This window comes from Pseudopipra pipra, chromosome 27 (genome assembly GCF_036250125.1).
Source record: "Pseudopipra pipra isolate bDixPip1 chromosome 27, bDixPip1.hap1, whole genome shotgun sequence".
Classification (NCBI taxonomy): Eukaryota; Metazoa; Chordata; class Aves; order Passeriformes; family Pipridae; genus Pseudopipra; species Pseudopipra pipra.
Window position 1 is genome coordinate 178,851 of NC_087575.1, and position 22,329 is coordinate 201,179.

General features: G+C 41.0%; 1 protein-coding gene across 11 annotated transcripts in view; it reads left to right on the forward strand.

Annotated features, from left to right (window-relative positions):
• Positions 1-306: 306 nt before the first annotated feature.
• The window catches only part of MYO9B (myosin IXB), a 43,924-nt gene continuing 21,901 nt past the window's right edge, over positions 307-22,329 (forward strand). For 9 of the 11 annotated variants that reach the window (XR_010425331.1, XR_010425332.1, XM_064637038.1 and 6 more), the window contains exons 1-11: positions 307-465; positions 5,811-5,920; positions 8,539-9,432; positions 16,679-16,773; positions 17,960-18,022; positions 18,139-18,238; positions 18,387-18,487; positions 18,706-18,835; positions 19,828-19,917; positions 20,155-20,271; positions 20,557-20,691. Coding sequence is in view for 9 of the 11 variants with exons in the window: in XM_064637038.1 (XP_064493108.1) it covers positions 8,596-9,432; positions 16,679-16,773; positions 17,960-18,022; positions 18,139-18,238; positions 18,387-18,487; positions 18,706-18,835; positions 19,828-19,917; positions 20,155-20,271; positions 20,557-20,691 (1,668 nt within the window). In the remaining 2 variants the exon portion in view is untranslated. The remainder of the gene's footprint in view (positions 466-5,810; positions 5,921-8,538; positions 9,433-16,678; positions 16,774-17,959; positions 18,023-18,138; positions 18,239-18,386; positions 18,488-18,705; positions 18,836-19,827; positions 19,918-20,154; positions 20,272-20,556; positions 20,692-22,329) is intronic. The other 2 variants (XM_064637037.1, XM_064637034.1) reach the window with 2 other exon arrangements.

The window sequence follows — 22,329 nt, forward strand, 5'->3', positions numbered from 1 at the left end:
GTCCCTTCCAACCCTAAACACTCTGTGATTCAGTGAACCCAAGCACACTATGCTCGGGAGCTTCTGCGCTGCCCCAGCGCTGCCACACATCGAGCAGCAGCCACTCCCCCAGTGGGAGCTCTCACAGCGCCGGGCGGCGACGCTCCCAGCACAGGTTCTTGAGTTTTGACAGGAATCCGCCCACTGCCGCTGACAGACAGATGGCGAGACAGACACACAGACAGCACCTGGCTCCCGCTGCCCAGCTGTGCCTGGAGCCTCGGGCAGGGGAATAACCCTGGCCGGGTGTCGAACCCGCGGCCCCATGAACATATTCCACCCCCGCCCCCCCGGCCCTTAAGCGAGGCGGCGCGTGCGCGATTCGCGCACGGCTCTGAATGGGCGCGCCCCCCCACCCGGAAGTGGCGCGCGCGGGGCCTGGGGCTACGGCGGGGCTGGGGCGTCCGCGCTTCGACACCGGCGCAGGTAACGGGCTCAGCGAGCCTCCTACTCCCGTCCTTCCGGTCTCTTCTGCCTCCTCCTTCTTCACTACGGGCGACTCAGCGCTGCAGTGGCGGCAGCAGGGATCGCTATGGAGCGGCCGGGGGGTGTGCGGCGGTCGGTGCCTTGGGGCAGTTCCGAGGGGGTGCCTGGGACTGGGTTCTGAGGGGATTCCGGGGGTGGGTTCTGGTGGTGTGTCTGGGGTTGTAAGGGGCTGTGCGAGGGTCGGTGCCGTGGGGCAGTTCCGAGGAGGTACCTGCGGGTCGGTGCCAGGCGGGTGGAGCTGTGGGTTGGTTCTGAGGGTCTGTGCGGGGGTGGGTTCCGACGGAGTGTCCGAGGGTCCGTTCTGAGAAGCTATGCGGGGATCGGTGCCTTGGGGCAGTTCCGAGGGGGTGTCTGGGGGTCTGTTCTCGTGGGATATCTGAGGGTCGGTGCCAAACCGGAGAGAGCCGCAGGTCTCCTGCGCAGCCTTCCGGAGCTCGGGGCCGGAGCGATTCCCCGGGACGCCCCCGAAGCGGATCCCGTCGGGGCTGGTGCCGTGCCCGGGTGCGGGGCTGCACCGTGCGGGGGCACATGCGGTGCTGCTGGACCCGCTCTGCATCTGCCGAGCCCGAGGAGCTGGAGGTGCTCCGGGGAAGGGATGTTCCTGATGCCAGACTGTGCCTCCCGTCTCCGGGGCAGACCTGGCCGCTGAGCCGGGCACGGTGTTAACTTCCACCTCCTGTTCCTCCCATCTTTCAACCACACAACCTTCTGCTTTTCCGCCTCTGACTCTCAGTATGAACAGCCTGTAATATCTCAGCATCTTTCAAATGTTTCGTTAAAACTCTCAGAGCTCTTTTGTTTTGTTTGTGTTGGTTTCGGGCAGCTGTTTTGACAGCGCTGCTGCCGTGCTGGGGTTGTGCTTTATCGTGGTGACCATCGTTGCCCAATTGATTCATGCCTCTAGCTGTGTGTATGTCGGTAGTGCTCGGGCTTTTTGGTAAGCTTGGTTTTGCAATCTCTGGAAAGTAAAGCTTTCGCAAGCTGAGAACATCCTTTGTTACATGTTTCTAGATTAAAAGTAGCACACTACTACCCTGACTCATAACTCTCCTGACCATACAGTTGACATAGGTGTGTGTGATCCTAATGTAAGATGACTTCCCAGTGTCATTTTTAACCTTGTTTTCTACTACTCCTTAAATATTTAGGCAAAATTTTTACCCAACTTTATTTGCAAGTCCCATTTGTGAAAAGTGAGAGGTCCTTTGGATGCAAATGAGCTCAGTATTCTTTGATTTCACTTCGTGGAAATGGGTGGCAGTGGAGCAAAAGGGCTGGAGATGATCTCAGGCTTCCGGCAGATGCAGTTAGCCTTTCAGAGATGTCATCAGCATCCTCCCACGTTACTCCTAGAGGTGGATTGGTATCGGAGTGTCTGCCAAGCTGTTTGCAAATAGGAGTTTGTCATGGGTAATTAGGAACTTTGATTTCAGGCCTGGCAGCTGGAATCCATGGCTGAAGAACTTGACCTAAAGTAACAGTGTGAGGTAACTCTGCATTCTGGTTTGGGATGCTGGTGTCACATCCATCAGGTTTTAGTAGGCCCTCAGTGTCTCACTCAGAATCTTGTCAGGAGCAAATCCATTTAATGTAGGGGAAACAGTTTGGGGAACTTTTAACGCATATTCATATTATCGTCAAGATGAATTTTGGCTTTTTTTAGAAAAGAATTCATCTTGATTATTTTGTCTTTGAACTGTGATGAGGTTCTCTGCCTCTACATTTAAAGTCTGATATCTTGGTTTTCAGGATGATGCATCTAAGGCCACTTCCTCTGTCTTTAGTCTTATTAGCGTAAGACTCAGGATTTACTGCAGTAATGTAAAAGAACTGTGTTTGTAGAACTATACAGTTTTAGTTGGTTGGGGTTTGGTTTATTTTTTTAACCCTACTTGAACGTTTGTCTCAACAAAAAGCTTTTCCAGAAGTTGGATGTTGCGGCTTCTGCAGTGATAGAGCAGCTGTTTGCACAAACACGGCGGGAAGACTACCAGGTCTGGGTTTTCGGTGGAAAACACTTACAGGACTGAATAATTGAGGAAGAGTAAATGCAGCTGATGAAAAATTTAAATGAGCTTCACCTAGAGAGCAATGCTTTGTACAGGCAGAGTTTTCTGACCGCTAGTGATTCAAACATTAGACTTCTTGAATAATTCCATGTCTGAATAACTGTTTGACTCACATGCACATAGTTCAGTATGGCCTTTGCCAGCTAGAAGGTCAAAAGGCAGCATTTGCATATCCTAGGCATTGAAAAAGGAAAAATTCCTAAGAAATGCAACAGTATTGGCTGTCCCAACAGCCAAGGGAAGGAGTGAAAAATTCTGATTCAACGAAAAGGTTGTGGTTCAGAACTTTTTTTTTTTTTTGCAAGTTTGAAGGCTGAAGGAGTTTATCACATTTCTAAGAAACAAGGCCTGTTTATGCAAATACCAAGGAGAAATAAAGCTTGAGATGCTGATAAGAATTTATATTTTTAATAGAAAGGACTAGAAATGTCTTTATTTCAGAAAATGAAAATTCAGAGGTTTTGTGTCTAGTATATTGTGTTTTCTTGGTGTATCAAGTGACTTAAGCGTGGCTTGTGGAGTTCCTTTTATTGAGGCTTTATTGTATTGTGTGTCTCTGATTACCAAATGAAACTCAATGCAGACTCTAAAAAAATCTGCTCTTCCTTTAAAGACCAAGGATATTTTACAATAAAAGTGTTTTTAAAGGTATTTTTGACATGTATATGTTCTGTTCACATGAAAGTTCAACCCGAAGTTTCTTTAAAAAGTTTCTCATCGGTGTAAATGCAGCATTAGAACAGTGAAATTTTGACTTCCTTTGTTGACAGCTGTAATGCTGTTAAGGATAAAATTAAGAAAGCTACAAAAGGTGGTAGAATAGTCTCCAAGATTCTTTTGGTTTATGTTCTTTACCTCTAAGTAAAGTTGTTTTGCCTTCATTCCTGTTTCCTCAACAGGCCCATGTTTTCATTCCCTCTGAATCATACTTACGTGTACATCTGTAACTCTGACATTGCACTTATTATAAGGTAGTGACATGTCATAAATAGACTTTTAATGTCACTGTAAAGCCTAATAAGGCATCCTTGTCTTCAGGTGAGGTTGTGCATTGAGTCACTCGGAGGAAGGTCTCTGTACCTGGGGGGGTTTGAGGGTCTGAGTTGGGATCTCTCTGCAGGGAGCAGGTAACTGAGGAGGAACTGCCTGTACCAAAGGTAATTTCTTTGCCTTTTTCCTATGTTATACATTGCAGCCCAGCTTCTCCTTTGCCAGGCACTCTGGGGCAGTAAGTTCCCTGCCAGGGCTGATTACAAAGAGTAGTTGCAAATGTGTTGTAATTTTGCATGTTCCATTCAGAACTCCTCCCTTTGGAGTAGAAAAAGCCAAGGGCTTTTAGTTAAAAAAACCCCAAGGGTGTAAAATTTAGTCCACTGGAATTTTTTGTAACCAAGGAAAGCCTTGAAGTGTTTTTACTAAGCAATATTCAGGTAATCTATAAATGCCTGGAGTATTGGGAAAAATTAAAATTAATTCTGCTTAACTAACAGCACCTTCTGTCCCTATGACATGAGGTAGGACAAGAATCTTTGCTTTACCTGCACTGCATAGTTATTTGTGGAAATTTTAAGGTGTCTCTGCAGCCTGTTTTGCTGGAAATTCCTTGCTTTGGAAATCAAGGATGGGTAATAAATGGATATTTTTGAAATTGCTAAATGTTTTCAATTTGATCAGACAGAGCAGCCTCTTTTGGGGATGGTCATTGGCAATTCTGGTGTTTAAGAATATCAGAGGTCAAGTACCTGTGATCCATTTCTCCTTCTGCGTTGAAAATTACGTGGTGAACAATGGGAGAAGCTTGAACCTTTCCATTTGAGGAATGCAGCACTGAAAATGGGAAGAACTGGAATATTATAAAGTTCATCCTCAACAATTTTGCTGTAATGGTAGCTTTCCCTTTTTAGCTTCTCTGTGATTCACTGACTAAATATGTGTCTTCAAAATATGGCCTTATTTAAACTAAACAGATCCCCTGCGCTGATAGGGGTGAAATTCTCTGCTAGAGTTCTGCTATGTTATGAAGTGAACAGTGTTGGCTTATTAAAAAATTAATTGGAGTCTTGAAAACCCTTATAAAATACCATCAAAATTATCATATAGAATTGGAATTTTTGGTTTTTCTATTAAAATTGTCTGAGCAAAAAGTAAAGCTACAGATTTTTATCCTCCATGCGTTGGAAAGGGGTTTCTTGTAAGAAAGAGTATTGAAAGAGGTTGAGGTAACTGCAGAATTTCCATCTACAGACAGAACCAAGCAGAGGTGGTTGGGCTGCAGGATTTGCATGGTTTCAGTATTACCTTCTCTCTTGTATTTCTGCTTTTCTCCCAGTATTCTCTGCCTGCGCTTGTGCTTCCTTGATGACCCAATCACATTGAATAATTATTTCAATTGCTTAAAATTTCTCCCCATAAAATTAGAAGGAATCTTTGCAATCATATCTTCAGACCATTCTGGACATAAATGAGGGGATGGTACCTAATTAACTTTTCTAATTGTGAGGCCCATTTGTAACTGAGGACTGGCTGATTTTTCCAAAATGAGTTTTGGCAACTAGACCTTGTGGTCAGTTAAGTTTTTGCAGTGCAGTTTAACCTTCTGGTGACGTTTATGTCTTATGTTTGCCTGAGTTTGTTTGGCTTCAAATTCCAGCCATGTTGTGGCTTTGTCCTCCAGACTGATGCTTGTACCAAACTCCAGGTCCCATGCAGCGACTGACTCTGATAACAGACTCCTCTGTGCGCTCCTTACAGACAAGGCTTGGAGAGTATTTGGCTCTAAGGGGGGCATTTTCTAACAGGTTTTTCTGTTGTTGTTTCTGCTCTTATCTCAGCTTTTAATTGAATTTTGGATTTATCCTAGATGCTGTATTGGTCACATATCTTCTGAGTAAAAGGGTAGGATGGCTGCCTAACAAAATATTAATTTATGGTTATCTGGGAATCATATTCCCTGTCATACTTGTGGTGTTACATCAGAACACTGTTTGAATAATTGCTTGCTATGGTTTTCAGGCCTATTTCAGGATAACTTCTATCCCTCTCATATGGATTTTTTCTTGGATAAATTTGTTGTTATGTATCTGTAAACTGAGTTGAAATTTGTTTAGCATTTATTTGCTTGCTCCTGTACGACTGACCTATATAATTGATTTAACTTCTTGATTACTTGCTGCCTTCTCAATATCTCTTTATCAGTAACTCTTTTCTTTCTTTTAGAACCATCATGAAAATGTTTACTTTGATGCCAGGAATGTAACTTCACTAGGAACTAATCCTCCAGTTACTTGAAGATACCCTGTCCTTAGCTGAATACTGGAACTCATTAGGTAATCAACTTAAAATCTATTCACTGAATGCTCTTCTGCTTTTATACTCTAGTTTGTGGCTTGAACTATTGTTTAGTGTGAAGCCCGAGGTCTGTCTCTTTTAGAGCAGTATTGTCATCAAATAAATTTGATATTCTCACTAAGGAAATCACAAGTAGCTGCAGACCAGCAGGTTTTCCTCAAACCTCTGTAATGATTAGACATTCTCAGACAGAAGAATTGAATTTTCCAGTTGTACACACCTGGGCAGACCCTCCCAACTGTCACACTGCTGCTGGCTGTAAGGGCCCTGAGTTTGTCACTTGCAGAGCAGTGGCATCTGCATTCTGGTTTCCTCTTTCCAAAGTATGAGCTGGGATCTTGAGCAATGTACCACATTCTGGTGGCTGACATGAGGCAAGGTTAGGAAATGTGTGTTAGTAAAGTCACGGGTCAGCACCAAGGTCCAGCTCTTCTGTGGTGGCAAGAAGCTGCTGCCACGTTTTTTAGGGAGCTGTTTTGGCCATAATGGTTACTGAGGGCACTTCCTCTATCTTACCAGACTGTATGTCTGAAACTAATTGCTGGGGGGTGGAAAAAGGAAGTCTGCAAAAGGCTGTCCCCCTTGAACTGAGTGACTCGAGAGGAAAATGTTCGCTGTTGTTCTACTTTTCTATCTGAGCTCCAGATTGATCTTCCCCATGAGCAACAGTTTGCTGTAGATTCTACTGTATGTCAAGGTCTGAGCTTTTATAGATTAAGAAAGCTTAACACTTGCACTTCACAGATACTTCAGACTTATTTGCTGGTCAGTGATAATTACAGGAAATGAGGAAGGGACTTGGAGCTCACTGCTCCAGCCTTCTGTATGACCAGCACTTGCAATCAGCCCTCCTTAATGAGAAAAGAATGAAATTTAATGTGGAAAAAACATTCTTGGGTGGATCACACCATTTGGTCAGAGATTTGCTGTGGTTTGCCTTGCCTTCTGTGGCTTGCTCAGCCTTCCTTTTGATGAGTAGCCACTAAAAATGATCCAGCTTATCTAATGGTGTCTTCTGTGAGCTCTGTGTTCCCTTAAACACAACTCCCTTCTCAGAGGCTGTTCATGAGGCACAACTATGTCATATGTTCTGTGAAGTGATTCATTACTTGCAGTGGAAGTGGCAGCTTAAATACCTCCAGCTCTGCTGATTTTAATTTGAAATGATTACTCTCTGTGGCCTTGTACAAGTTCCCGTGCAGTTGTTTAGTGGCAAAAAGTAACTTCTTTGGCATTTCTCTGCCTCTTTCCTCTTTCTTTTTTTTTTTTGTCTTTAATGTATTTGGCATGTAAATGTATAAATATAACACTTTGTTCTTGAAACAAAAATTGAACTGCTATTCTGGATATGAAGCTTTACAGACTTAAAACAAAGGGGTACTTTATTATCCCCCTCCTTTTAGTACCCCTTGATGAGCAAATAAAGTGTTGAGCTAAAGCAATACGAGTAAACTTAGTCCTGGTGATCTGGAGGCACCGAATTTCAGGTGAGAGAAAAATCATCGGAAAAGGCAGAGGCGGTAACTGAGTCTGGAGACTTCTAACTTAACAGTGAGGAAGAAGTTGATTCTAAGGCTGTTGTTCGGTTAGTTGATAGGAGTTAGATGTCTGGCCTGCACTGAGGCTGAAAGGAGCAAAAAGCAATCACACCAAATGATTTTTAGAGACTCATGGATGAGGTTCCTAAACCCACTGAGGGTGGAGTTGATGTGATGGGGTATAAAGGCCTGTGAATGAAGTGGGTTCGGATCTTGTTTACTGCTGAAAAGTAGTTGCAATAAGACTAGTTTTACTTTGTTGCCTAAAATGGAAGATAAAAGGCAGGTTCAGACCTTTTATGAACTTTTAGCAAGGATGTGGTTCACAAATGAGTCTGTGTAAGTGATGTGTGTCCAAGAAATCTCTACGATTTGTCGGAGGGAGCTGAGCTCTGCTCAGCTCTGGCCTCTGATTCCTTCAAGATGAGTGGGATGTCTTGTACCCTCCCATGAAAAGAGGTTATCTGGGGGAAAAGAGTAAAAAAAAAAAAAAGGGTGGATCTCTGTCAGAACCATCTTCCTCCTTGCACCCATGCACTGATCCCTCTGCCATAGGTCATGGCTGCTCTGAACTGTCACTGCTGAATTAGGAAGTGACCACAAACCCTCTTGCTACATCACATTGCTTGTGCAGCTTTAAGGGAGAGTTTGTGTGGGAGAGTGGATGAATGTTCGTGTAGCCATACAGTGAACCAGGACAGGGAAAGTGTCTGGGTTAAAACTAACCTGGGCAAACACGGAAGTTTTAATTTGGATGTATATCCTGGTTGATTTTGTTTTGGCTGTATGAATGCTTTTGCTGCCAGAACAGGGAAGAAGGGGTGGCATGGAATAAAGGAAAAGTAAAGGAGGATAAGTATTGTGACAGTTATCCATTCCATGGGATATGTCAAACAGGCTGCTTGGAATAATATTACTGATGTGCACAGATAGTGCATTTGCTTTTTAATAATTTAATTATGTAATAATTGTATTCTCATCCTCCAGAAAATACCTAATACATCTTGTACACACTTTTTAACACCTGATTTTTTCATTTTTCCTTTTTCTTTTTTCAGACAATGGGCACTCCATACTAAGCAGGGGTGGAAGACGGAAGCCCATTTGGGGACAGAATGAGTTTAAAAGATGCTGATAGTGCAGTTTGCCAGGCAAAGGCAGCCTATAACCTTCAGATTTACCCCCAACTCTCAACAGAAAGTGCTCCCTGCTGCAAAGTGACAGCAACCAAGGACAGCACATCATCAGATGTCATCAAGGACGTGATCAGCATCTTAAACTTGGATGTCTCCAAACATTATGTGCTTGTGGAGGTGAAAGAATCTGGAGGAGAGGAATGGGTACTTGATATAAATGATTCTCCTGTTCACAGGGTTTTGCTTTGGCCTCGTCGTGCTCAGGACGAGCATCCACAGAAGGATGGCTACTACTTTCTCTTGCAAGAGAGGAACACTGATGGGACCATCAAGTATGTGCAGATGCAGTTGCTCTCCAAGGAGACGGATGCTCGGAGGTTGGTGGAACGGGGCTTTCTTCCTTGGCACCAGGAGGACTTTGATGACTTGTGCAATCTCCCCAACCTGACAGAGACAACACTCCTGGAGAATCTCAAATGCCGCTTCTTAAAGCACCGAATTTACACTTATGCAGGAAGTATCCTGATTGCAATTAACCCCTTCAAGTTCCTGCCCATCTACAATCCCAAATATGTCAAGATGTACGAGAATCATCAGCTGGGGAAGTTGGAGCCTCATATTTTTGCCATTGCCGATGTGGCCTATCACACAATGCTTAAAAAACACGTGAATCAGTGCATTGTTATATCAGGTGAAAGTGGATCTGGGAAAACCCAAAGCACAAACTTTTTAATTCACTGTCTCACGGCTCTGAGCCAGAAAGGGTACGCCAGTGGTGTGGAGAGAACCATCCTGGGAGCTGGACCAGTCCTGGAGGTAAAGCTGTGCTCAAACTGCCTTCTGTGAAAATTGGGGTTTGAAAACTTCAAATAACTGCTGCTGAATGTTGCTTTTGAGTCACCCACCTGGTTTAGGCTTAAAATGTCACTGGTTTTAGGCTTGTCACTTGGTTTAGGCTTAAATGTCACTGGGCTGCCGTGGTGTTTGGCAGTGTTACCCAGCTGCTTCTAATTGATTTTTCCTTAATTCGTCCTTCTGTTCAGTTGACTTCCTGTTGCTTGTAATTTATATGTGACTTATTCCCACCACTAAACACTCATATTCTGGGACACAGGTTACCTGTGTTTTCCATCTGAAAGCTTTGATAGCATTTGAATAGAATTGTCAGCAAATGTTTTTATAAAGATTGTTCCACTGAAACACCAAGTGCTTAGTGTGATCCTGCCTTTGTGTGTGAGCATGTCCTGCAGCATTTTTCTGAACTCACTTTTTGAGGGATTTATTTCCTTTCTACAACTGTTTGGAAGAGAGCATCATTGTCAGTTGAGGAGAAAGTGGGAAAGTGTTTAGGCTTTTAATTATTACAGCATTTCCAAAAGAAAGCAAAACTAAACATGTGAGAAGAGAGGGCACAGCTGGTATTGCATTAGGTAACAGCAGGACAAACTTTAACTGATCTCTTAGGCTTCAGCCTCTCCCTTTTATTCTCTAAAAGGAAAAACTCTGGAAGTGTGGATGGATGTAAAGGTCAACCCTAATAAAATCTTCAACAGCAAAGAGCTTGAATGCAGCCATTGTAATTTTTAGGTTTAAATAGTTTCAAATGTAACAGCACTCTCATAAAAAGAAGTTTAAGCTTTTTTAGAGCTTTTCTGTAAAGAATAAGGAATATGTGCAAGTTCTTTTTTGCCTTGCTTTCTGCTGCTTGAAAGAAGAAGTAAAATTGAGGCTTGTTGGTTGCTGGAGTTCACCTTTACAGTTTTAACCAGAAAACAGGAAGGGGTCACTGTGGAAAGCCCTGTTTGATCAGCTGATCTTGCTGCCTTTGATAAATTTAACTGTTTCATATCCTCCTCTGCAGACGTGATACAGCTGTGTCAAACTAGGCAGAGATGTAAAACCCTGTGTGCCTGTTTGTCTGCTCAGGGTTCAAAACTCAAATTCCTAACTTTGGTGGAGCCACAGGTCAGGGTTGTGTTTATCTGGGAATGTTCATGAGGAGATACTTGTGATTTCGTACTCTAAGATTGTTGTCTTAAGTACCACAACTACTTCAGACTTCCACTGAGCATTTAGGAATGATTTGCGTGAGAAAATAGTCTTGTTAGCTGGAAATCTGATGACTGATTGAAAGCTTAGCTTGCAGACTTGCCAGATAGACTCTAACATGTTGTCTAAAATGAAATTCTCAGAAATTTCTTGATCTGCTTCTCTGAGGGTGTTTGTCAGTCAGAGTTGATTCAGTGTAAGCCTCTCCTCCCAAATATAAAAGATAAGAGATTTTCACAACTAAATGTAAACAATAGAAACATCTGAATCCTAAAGTATCTTTCAGAATTGAATATATATTCATGTAAATCCAGAGTGCATTAAAAAGTGTCACTATGGTGGGTTTAGAACATAAGAAGTGAAATCCAGTCACCCTGATTGGATTCAGCAGAGTGGATTCCGCTGACAGTCAAGTTCCATGTTTCCCAGTCCAGTCACTAAGCTTAATTTAAAAAAAAAAAAAGTCAAACCTTAGTCCTGGGGAGCGATGCACAGAAAGCTTATATTGCTTTGTGGAAGTTACTGCAGGCTCCTGCCAGAGTTGGTCACGTCTAAATCCATCCGTGGTGACTCACTTTGGGGTTTTACTGAAGGGAACTAAAGTGCTACAAGGGAATTTTTCTTACATGGATGTTTCGGGGGATTTTTTGCATTGTGCCAAAACTATTTGAGAATGTTCTGTTTGATTTTGAAGTTTTATTCTGAGTCCTCATCAGAGTTGAACATGTACTCTTGACTAAAAACCTTCATGATGTAGAAGTGGGTTGCATTTTGGGTCAGAACTTCCTCATTTTAGTGGTGTAAAACTGTGTCTGTTTCTAAGCTGACCTTCTGTAAAAGTTCAAGGGGTTAAAGCACAGAGGGGTGAGCACGATTAGGGTGGTGTGGAGGTGGATTCATAATTTTATTATTGCATGCTTAGGGAACTTGGAAACACTTTTTACTGTTTCTGTGTTGGCTCATTAATCTGTATTCAAATCTCTAAGTGATTTACAGATGAACTGTTGTTAATATTTTAGCTCCTTGCTCACAATTTCTAGGCTTTGAAGGATGGAGTTATAGCTGTACCAGGAAAGGAGATTTGACATTAAATGATGCTTGATATTACCTTGTCGAACATCTGGGAAACGAAAGACATGATACTGAGCCAGTGTAGTTAAAAAATTAAATCTGGTATCAGCACAAGTGCTGTCACATGGGCTGGGGAGAGGAAGGTTGTCATGGGTCAGCTCTGAGCCTCAGATGCTTCCTGCTCAATCTCAGCTGTTTCCAGGGTTCCTGGTTGAGGATCTAATAAGCAGAGCTCAATTCCAATAATTCTGATTACACTTGGCACTGTTTGTAGCTTTCTAGAGAAGAGGAATCAAAGGCTGGGTCCTTCCATGGTGCAGTGATGCTTCAGCACAGCCCCAAGCTGTGGTTTGTGCTGATTTTTAACAGTTCAGGAGACATTCAGTTGCTTTAACTCTCAGATTATGCTGTGGTTTTTGTTGGTTTTTTGGGTTTTTTAATTATATCTCCAGGATAAGGGAGATCATCTCTAGTGAAGAGCAATTTCTTTAAAACCAGTGGGAAGATAAATATAAGCTCCTTTTTAAGATACTCCTAACTTTTTCATCCTCTTCTAAATCTAGTAATTAAAATATAGTTCCCTGACTTGGAGTTTTGCCTTCTTGTATTGACTGTTCAATTTACTTAGGATTGGAATCCTAAAAAGGAATTTACATTTGGGAACTATTATTTGGGTCAAATTGGGACTAGTGAATCAAAGCTTTGTTTATTTTATGAACTCTCAAACAAGAGAATCGAACCTTTCCATATACGCTGAAGAAGTTTCTAATAAACTTATATTTTCCTTTCATCAGGGAAAAATGTCTTAACTGCATGTTTTGGCTATAAAATGCACAGTGTGCAATATAAGACTGAATTTATTTTGGAAACCTAAATTTAACTTATTCTTCAAGCCAATTAATTTAATAAAGCGGCAGAGAATTGAGCAAGGGGATGGGAGCATGTGGTGAGGGAATAGAGGGAATTGGAGCCTTTTCTTCTGGCAGCAGAGCTCTTCTTGACTTGTCTGTCCTTAATTGTAGCCCTCAGTATCTTGGGTTTATTACAGAATTCCAGTTACTTTTTGAGTGTGCTGAAAGTTCATTTCCCTCTGAAATGGGAGTTGAGGAGAGGTGGGACAGATACTGGGGGAATCCTAATTTTTCCTATATTATATGGAAAATCATTGCTTGTTCCCATTTGGATGTATTCTTGAAGATTTCCTAATGCCACTGAACCATTCTTTGGGAAGAATTAAGGCCCAAATGAAATGAAAAGTCCAACAGGAAGCATTCATTAAGTGGTCTTCTAAAGAAGAATTTTTATTGACAGTGTAATCAGGTGGGGGGGGATCAGATTTTCTAGAACTCACCACATTAAAAAACTTATCAAATTTAACTGTAGAAAGTTTTATGCCTTACAGTTCTATGGAAATCACAGTGAAGCCATTTGTAGCTCTGTTTTCCTTATGACATTCCCATTGTGCTAGTGGCTTTGGGATAAGATGGACTGAAGCTTCAACTCTGGTTTTCATTTGTATTTGCCATCAAAGCCTGTACATGCATTTTGTGGGTGTAGCCTGTTCTATTCCAGGGAAAGTGGTTGTTTTAAACATTTATCTGCATCTGTTTGTTTAAGAATCATAATCAGAGGAGGAATGGAACTTCCTTTTTCCATTTGCTTGGATGTTACTTGATTTTTTTGGTAAAAATGCATTGTTGCTGCTTTTCCCTGCTGCACACAACTCCTGGAGAAAAAAATCACCTGGTCGTTTTTACTCTTACCATGCTTGGAGTTCCCTGGAACATCCCACAGCACATGGAATTGCAAAATGACCCTGAACACTGGGTGAGTGCGTACTTCACAGCATGGTTGTAAAGACCACTGTTAAACCAAGCTCAACTCCAAAGAAGTAATTTCCCCTTCCAGGGTGTGGAATTTGAGTCTTCCATGTCATTTGGCACGTTGGAAGATGGGGCTGTGCAGTGGTGGCCTCTGTCTGTGATTTACATGGAAACTCCAATAGCTTTTTCAGATTTTGGCAACTCTTAGGAATTAATACAATGAGATTTTTAGTTGTGTTCCTGTGTTAGGGGGGAGCATGTGTGTGGCTTGGTTTGGGGTGGTTTTTTTGACAACAAATAAAGGGAGAATTTGATGTTTTTCTGAATACTTTTAAATCTGTCACTGCTGTAGGAGTTTAGAGCGTCAGATCCACTTTATGCCTCTTGCATTCCAGGCTAAGAAGATGGGTTGGATGACTTTCTGCCTCCTGGAATAGGCTGTCCCAGCTCTGATTCCCACTGCCCTTGCTCTACTATTTTTGACTCACCCTCTTTTTATGTTGCTGGTGTTGTGCATTGGAATAATTTTGTTTTAATTTTTTGGGTTTATCTGTCTCCATTGACTCACAAGGGAAAACAGTGTATGAATTTGCTTGTATAAAGTATTTATTTCTCGTTACCTGAGATTCTCTTGTCCCCTCACATCTTCTGAATTTATTTTGTACTCACCAAGGTATATGGAAGGACATGGTAACAGTGATTAGTGATTAGAGTTAAAAGTTAAATGTAACAAAAAAAATATTCTCTACCCAAAATGTTAACTGACTTGGAACGTAAAACGTTGTAGATGTTAAAGGCTCTTCTGAGGAAAGCATTCATGAAAACTTTCCTAAAAACTGTTAATATTAGATCAGCTTTTAAGAATTTGCTGTGTGCTTTGACCAAATACCAGACACATGAGATCATAAGAGCCTTTAGTTTTAAACTGTATTCATTGCTTACATGAGTAATCACTAAGAAAAGTTTGTCAGGAAGCCCAAGTTATGGGGTTTCTTAACTCTATAATGCCAAAAATTAGTTCTTACAAAATAATGTGGCAAATGTAGCTGTACTGTGGTTTGGTTTCTTGGATATAACCAGTGAACTGATGGTTAACTGGTGGCTTAGGTTAGAAAACTTTAAAAAAAGAGGTTTCTGTGAGATCAATTTGCAAGTCCATTATTCTACAGTCTGGCAAAGCTCACTCCAACAGATTTCCCAAGGCACAGAATGGGAAGTTGGACGATGTTTGTCAGAGAGCCAGAGCTGAGCCACTGTCCTGGAGAGGAAGAGGGGTTTGATTTACAGAGCTGTGTTCATGTCACAGGACTTTCACTTCTGGTTTGGTCCCTGCTGAGGAGTTGACCTGGCTTTTATGCACATATTAATATGCATGTGCATGCAAGATGGGCTTTGAAAAGAGAAATCTGGGTGATACTTTGGATGGAAGCTACAAAAAAATACTGATGGCTGGGCAATGCTTGCTTTGAAAAATCTGAGTGGGGGTGCTGTTGGCATTGTGAGATATCTAGTGTGGTCTTGGAAAATCCAGAGGCTGAGCTCAGCTATCTGGGAGGTGCTGGATACAAATCCTCTCCCTCCAGCCATAGGTAAGCACTTCTGCATACAAATCCTGTCTCTTCAGCCACTGCTGGACACAAATCCTCTTCCTCCAGGAGCCCTTCTGCGGTTATAGCACAGTCCACCTGCACAGGAAGAGCTCCTTTAGCTTAGTCCTTTAGGTCAAAAATAACAGTTGCCTTAAGAATTATGGACATTCTCCCAGTTTATAGGAAGTTTCTCAGGCTCTCTGAACATGAGACAGCTTGTGGCAGAAATCTTGCAAGAGATAGAAAGGTAGAAAGCTGGGAGAATCTGTTTGGGAATTAGTGATCCTGGAGTCCCACTGCAGTATGGCTGCAACCCTTAAGGTGCTTTGGAAAAAAAGCCCCAAAACCAAAAGAGAAGGGAAGGCTTTCAATATACAAATAACATGATATGTATGTAGGGAAATACAACATAATTGGGCAGTTTTGTGTATAAACAGCTCAGTTCTGTGTTGTCTACAGTCCTTATCACTCCTACTCCGGATGTATGTGTGTGGAGGAAGAAGGTGGCATTTCTGTGCAGTCATTCCCTGAATGTTCTATATTAGGGAGGAGGATTTCCTAATGGCAGCTTTAATTACTTGGAGCTTTAAGAGGAAATATCTGCGGCAGGAATTGCTGGGAATAGTCTACCCTGAGCAGGGTATTTTTGCAAACAATTACATCTTACACAGGGTTTCTGCTCTAGGTGCTGCATTGCCTGCTCATGGTACAGGGTGACAAGTTCCCCTTAAGCTTGGAACACACAGTTAAGAGTTGATAAAGTTAAGGACATTCCCGATAACTAATTCTACTGGATTTTTAGATGTAATAACTTACTTTTAAGCATGGCTCATGTTGAGGATATTTTGTGATATCAGAGGACTCGTGATCCGACAGAAATATTAGAGATGCACAATTAGGGTTTGTGCCATACGTATTTTTTCCCCCTTTCCTAGGACCTCAATATGAGACTACATTTTTTGATGTTGTGTAGCAGAGTAGCTGCCCAATGAGTGAGTGGTTCTGTAAACCGAAGTGGTTTTGTTTGTCTTTCTCCTGTTTCTTGAATACACAACTTGGGCTAACTTTATAAATGAGATCTTAACGTTCTGTCTCACTTAAAGAAAAAATGGGGAATAGGATGTAGCTTGTGTCCCTTGTATGGGAGAAGCAGTTTCATGGTAGTCGTGCTGCCTCCTTCCAGCTGAATATCCTCTCTAAGGTCCTAATTGTTAGGGATTGAGGCTGATTTGTACTCTCTAGCTGTGATTACCTGTCTTGTGCTCTTGAAAATATCTGAATGTGTTATTCCCTTCCCTCAGTCCCTCAAAATATTATTGCATGGGGCAAATAATAAACATATATAGATTTGTGAGGAACATGGGGGCTTCCTGAGCTGCCTTTTTGGTATCTATGTGCTGCCATTTCCATAGTATTCCAAGTTTATACTGGAAGCTAATGGGGGTCTGGACAATGCACAGAAGAGCTTGGAAAGCTGGCAGTTGACACATTAAGTTTAATTCAAAATTAACTCATTTTGCTTTATTACAGGCATTTGGAAATGCAAAAACAGCACATAACAACAACTCCAGTCGTTTTGGGAAGTTCATTCAAGTCAACTATTTAGAGAATGGTATTGTCAGGGGGTAAGTACAGCACGGGGTGGTTGTGGGGTGATCTCTGCAGGAACTGGGGAAGCCTTGCTGGATATCAAATGTTTGAGAGTCTCTAACTGAGCTTTATGGAATTGTCAGGTCATGCATAATATCCTTACTTTGCTGTACAACTGGATCAGGTTAAGGATTTGCTGCTGCATCTTTACCTTCCTGCTAAATGAGGGCTTTTTCGTAACACTCCATTTTGCATGGAAAAACAGAAGATCTGAGTTTTTAAGAGGAGTTGGAGAGAAGTGAAATATATTTAAGGAAGCCATTTTAAAGAACAGTTTAAACACCAATTAAGAGAGATTAAAAAAGTGATAAGATTATTACTTTAATTAATTGAAATTGTGTGTCAAACGTGAAATATCCTGTGCCTGTATTTGCTAGTTTTGCTGCACTATGGAGTGGCAGGAGCCATCACTGATCTTTGTGCTCCAATATTTCCTTCCTTTGGCTCATTTTCATGTTTGCAATCACATAAGTGACTGGGAACTCTGTAGCACATTTGCTTTGAGTGTTACTCTGAACAAGTTTGGCAGCTTTTCAGACGAAGTCACACTAGCTCAGGAGATTGATACAATTTGAATACACTTGTTTTGTCTTTAGCATGAGAAAAAGCTGCTCAAACTTTGTCCTCAGTCATTGTATCTCACGTCAAGGACTTTAAATCTCATTCAGGAGGTTACTATATCACACCGGGAGGGGATTTCTGTCTGGCTTCCATTCTAGGCTGGCATACACACTGTCCTGTTGAACTGAGAGTCACACAGTTACCTGGAATATTTTGGGGGTTTTGTAGCCTTTACATTCCTTGTCAGATAACTGTTAATCTCCCGGGATAACATGTTGTTACTGTTCTGTATATCTTGTTTCTGTTTACAATTTTCATCAGCACTTTCTTTGCTTTGTCTGCCTGTTTCCAGTTATCTCCACTAAACCCAAACACTGCAGATAGATGTCCTTAGATATTTCTCTGTGTTCCAATCATAATATAGGCCTGCTGAAATTCCTGGTTTAGGTTTAAGGTAGTGACTAAGTTATTCTCTTGTATATTTTAGTGCAGATCTCATTATTTGAACTTATTTGAACTCTCTTGGCAGTTGTTGCCTGATGTTTTCTGAAGTCTTTTCTTTTTGCCCTCATGTTTTTGCATTTTCTGGTGGCTCCTTAGGGCTGTTGTTGAAAAATACCTGCTTGAAAAATCTCGTCTGGTTTCTCAAGAGAAAGATGAAAGGTAAGAGATTAAAACAGTTTTCCAAAAGAATTCCAATCAATGGAAGACTCGAAGAGCATCTGAAGTACATAAAATAAAAATCATATTTTCATGAGAGAAATGTATTGACTTTGTAGGAACTACCATGTCTTCTATTATTTGCTACTTGGAGTCAGTGAGGAAGAACGTAAAGAATTTCACCTCAAGCAACCTGAAGATTATTTCTACCTCAACCAGGTAACCTGTGACAGGGGTTTACCAGTGCATTGGTAAGGTTTGTCTGCCTTTTATGTTAAAGATGAAAGGAAGCAGGACAGATTATGCTTGTTTTCTTGTGATGTTTGGGCTTCGTTCTCTGCCTTTAGTTGTGAGTCTCTCTTCACAGCATAACTTGAAAATTGAAGATGGGGAAGATCTCCGGCATGAATTTGAGAGGTTGAAACAAGCCATGGAGATGGTTGGCTTCCTTTCAGCAACAAAGAAACAGTAAGTAAAATTCTTTAAACTTTTGTTACTAATAGTTGATGTTCATGAGTTGCAATAAGCTCTATGTGCATTGGCATCACAAGCAGTTCAGTAGGAAGCAAGGAGACCTGAGTGTTTCAGGGCTTACAGACAAATTCTTGAAGTAGAATTGGCTCTGTTAACATGTTATAATGATCTCATCAGAAAAATTCTTATGAAATTTAATTTTTCTTCCTTAGGATTTTTTCAATACTTTCAGCTATTCTCTACTTGGGTAATGTCACATACAAGAAGAAAGCCACGGGTCGGGATGAAGGGTTGGACGTGGGACCTCCTGAAGTGTTGGACATTCTTTCCCAGCTGTTAAAAGTAAAGTATTTCTCTTAATCCCTAATGTTTGATACACCTGTTTGTCATGCTCTGCATCAGCATTTCACTTGGATATCTGTGAGAAAAATCTCTTCTTCCAATTTATAAAATAGCAAAAACATGTGCAGGACAGGGAAACTTACAAGAAAGAATACTTTATTGCAGCGCTGGGTGCAGTCCCAAGCTACATGCCTGGACAAAGCACCCCGAATTCAAAAACCCGCGCCCCTTTGTACTCTTGGCCACCTAAGATGTTGAATATTCAACAGGTAACAGGTATTTTACCTTAAAAGGTAGTTTTTCAAACTGGGGAGGGGTGTCGCCCTCCCACCTGATTGGTTGATGACGTATCCCCCTGTACAGTACAGAGGGGTGTTTTGCATACAAAGACCTACCATGTGGCCGGAGTAAATTTTTCATTTTTATATATATTGTATCCTACCTTGGCCTCGACATTCCCTTGGTGTCAAGCCCTGATGGGGCTCTTCCACCTTACAATCTTTGCGGGGCGCCTAAATTCCTGTAGTCAAATGAAAGATAGGAAAAGAAAAAAAAAAAATCCCAACACCCTCGCTTTCTACTTAATTCTACTTATAATAAAACCAGACTATTTTATTTCTCATAATATCCCAGTTGCTGTATCTTGATCTTCTTTTTAGTACTTCCGCTACATTTGTCTTGTGGGAGGGGAAACATGAAATTGGGGAAATCATTTAGGTTAGACATGTAGCATGGAAACAGAATTTGTTTACTCACCAATAATAGAGCTGATCAGGAGTAGATTCAGTGTAGGTGTGTTCTTTGCCACCACGGGGAAACATCTGAATGAATCCAAGCTGAGAATAATTTAAAGAAGTTGTAAATGGATGATAAATGTGGATGTTGTCAAAGAGCTTGGGTTTCTCTGAGGAAGTTCTATGTCCACTGTTGCTGTCAAATTACTCATTGAGGAGCTGGAGGGTGACAGTAACTCTTGTTCTCTTGTTTTGAAGGTTAAACGAGAAATCCTGGTAGAAGTGCTAACAAAAAGAAAAACTGTGACTGCTAATGATAAGCTTATTTTGCCTTATAGTCTCAATGAGGTGAGTAAAAGAACATTAGTAGAATGATTTTAAATAACTGAAACTTACTTTTTTGGGTTAAAAAAGCTAATATAGTACACTTCGACATTGTGAAGGTGTTAGGAAAGTTAGAAGTTGACATTAAAAAAAAATCGTGATTTTATTTGTCTCTGCTGGGATTCCAATCTGTGAGTGACACTGGTTTGAAACAGAAATGCTTTTCTTTAAATGAAGTTCTGAACATTGTTTGATCTGCAGGCAATAACAGCTCGTGATTCCATGGCAAAGTCTCTGTACAGTGCTCTGTTTGATTGGATTGTTCTAAGAATCAATCATGCACTTCTTAATAAGAAGGACATGGAGGAATCTGTTACAGTAAGTTTCTCCCAAAACAAGTCTTTCCAGGCAGTTGTGTCCTTAGATCAATGATGTGTTCAGGTATCTGGGATAAATTTTGATCAAGAAGCCCATGGTAAATTTCTTGGTAATATTTAATCATCTCTGTTTTTAAAATAGACAAAACTCTTAAATATTCAAATTAAATATTCAAGTATTCAAAATCTATCAGCTTAGACTGCAATGCTTTCTGTACTGTTTATCTCTTGGGGGTTAAGGCACTGTATAACAGACTATTAACTAGATTTCCATGTCTTCTTTTAGTGTCTGTCGATTGGTGTACTTGATATCTTTGGATTTGAAGATTTTGAAACCAACAGTTTTGAACAGTTCTGCATAAATTATGCAAATGAGCAGCTTCAGTATTATTTCAATCAGCACATTTTCAAATTGGAACAGGTAAGAAACAAGAAATAAGACTGTTTTTATCAAGAGCTCCTGTATTATGCAAACTTAACCTCTATTCTGCAAAATCCTTTGGCATAATTGTTTGAATATTTCTGGAAGTTTTACTTTTTTAACTTCTTGTTTCATTATTGCTTGTTATTGTTTGAAAGTAGTGGCTTTGCTCATCTATTTAGTGCTCTGTGTGTACTCATGGAAGTGAGATCTTTCTTCAGAGGGCTGGCACTAAGTTCCTGTTTAACTGCAAAAACTAAGACAACATTCAGGTGATCCCAAGTGAAACTGTAAAGTTTGATATTAAAAGTCTGTAGGTGAGGTGGGTTTGCTTTGTTTTAATGAGTAGGAAACAGTTTCTCTTATTTTTATCAGTTCTTAAGTATTTAATAAGTCTTTGTTGCTTTTCCCACCCAAGTGCATTTAGGGGATACAACTGTATGTTGATACTGGCAGTAGTTCTGAGATCCTGATGTTACTGGCATGTGTTGATTTACTTGTTTGCAGATGGTATTATCTTACAGAGCACTTTGAGTGCTGCAGGAGTGAACAGATCCTGTTTCTAGACTGAGCTCTGGGGGCCTTTGCTCTAGAAACTTGGATTTTTTTCTGCTTTGTGTGAAAATGTGGTTCTCAAGTCACTCTGCTAAAAGGAAGAAGTCATTCTGTAGTATGTGGCAGTTTGTCAACAACACGTAGATAAATTTAAACAAGCATTTTAAGGAAAGGAAAATTACTAAACATCCAAATTTTGTGTGTAAACATAATGTTGAGGTCCGTGTTTTGTAACTTATGACAGAACTGGCTATCCAGGCTGACCAGAGTAAATAGTTGCATTGTCTTCTTTCTTTTTCTAATGCTGTTTTTCCAAATAAGATTAATCCTTGAATGACCCATTTCCTGTATCTCTTGCAGCCTGAGGGCCCTCAGGGGGATCTCTATATCTTTTTAAAGAAAGGCTTTTTTGTCTGTGGAAAATGGCACTTTAGTTGTGTAAGGCAGCACACACTGAGCAGTCTGTTGGGCAGGCTGAATTCTACCTACTTAAAAATAATGCATTTATCATCATCATCTAGAGCACTGAGAGGTGCTCTTTGTCCTTTGTTTAATATAAAACTTATTTGATTTTCTGTATGATACCTTCTTTTACTTTAGTATCTTATCATTAGTTTGTGGGTATTTACAGCATTAAGAAAATCTGATATTTTATTTGTAACTTAGCAGGAAGCTTGTCCTGTTGAGCATTTGATGCATTGTCATTTCAGCAGAAGAGCTTCATGTTCTCTTGTCAGAGAGCTCCAAATTTTCTGAACCTAGGCAATATCCATTGCTTCCTTGGGGAAGTTCTGGTGCTGTTTGTGTAGAGCTTAACTGCCTGTTTTGAAACTTCTGACAGTGTAATTTGAAAATTCTGGAACTTGATAATAAGTATTTGTCATTTCCTATAATACAAGAATTGTGGAAGAGAAAAATAGACTTAAACTCCTCTGATGTGTCTACACAGGGCTTTACTGGAATGCTGTAGATGTAATGTCTAAGTCCAGAGTCAGAGGCTGTGATTGCTGGGAAGGCAGAGCACAGCAGAACATTCTTTTCTCTACTTTTGTTTTTAAATAATTCTACCCCAAACATGCACTG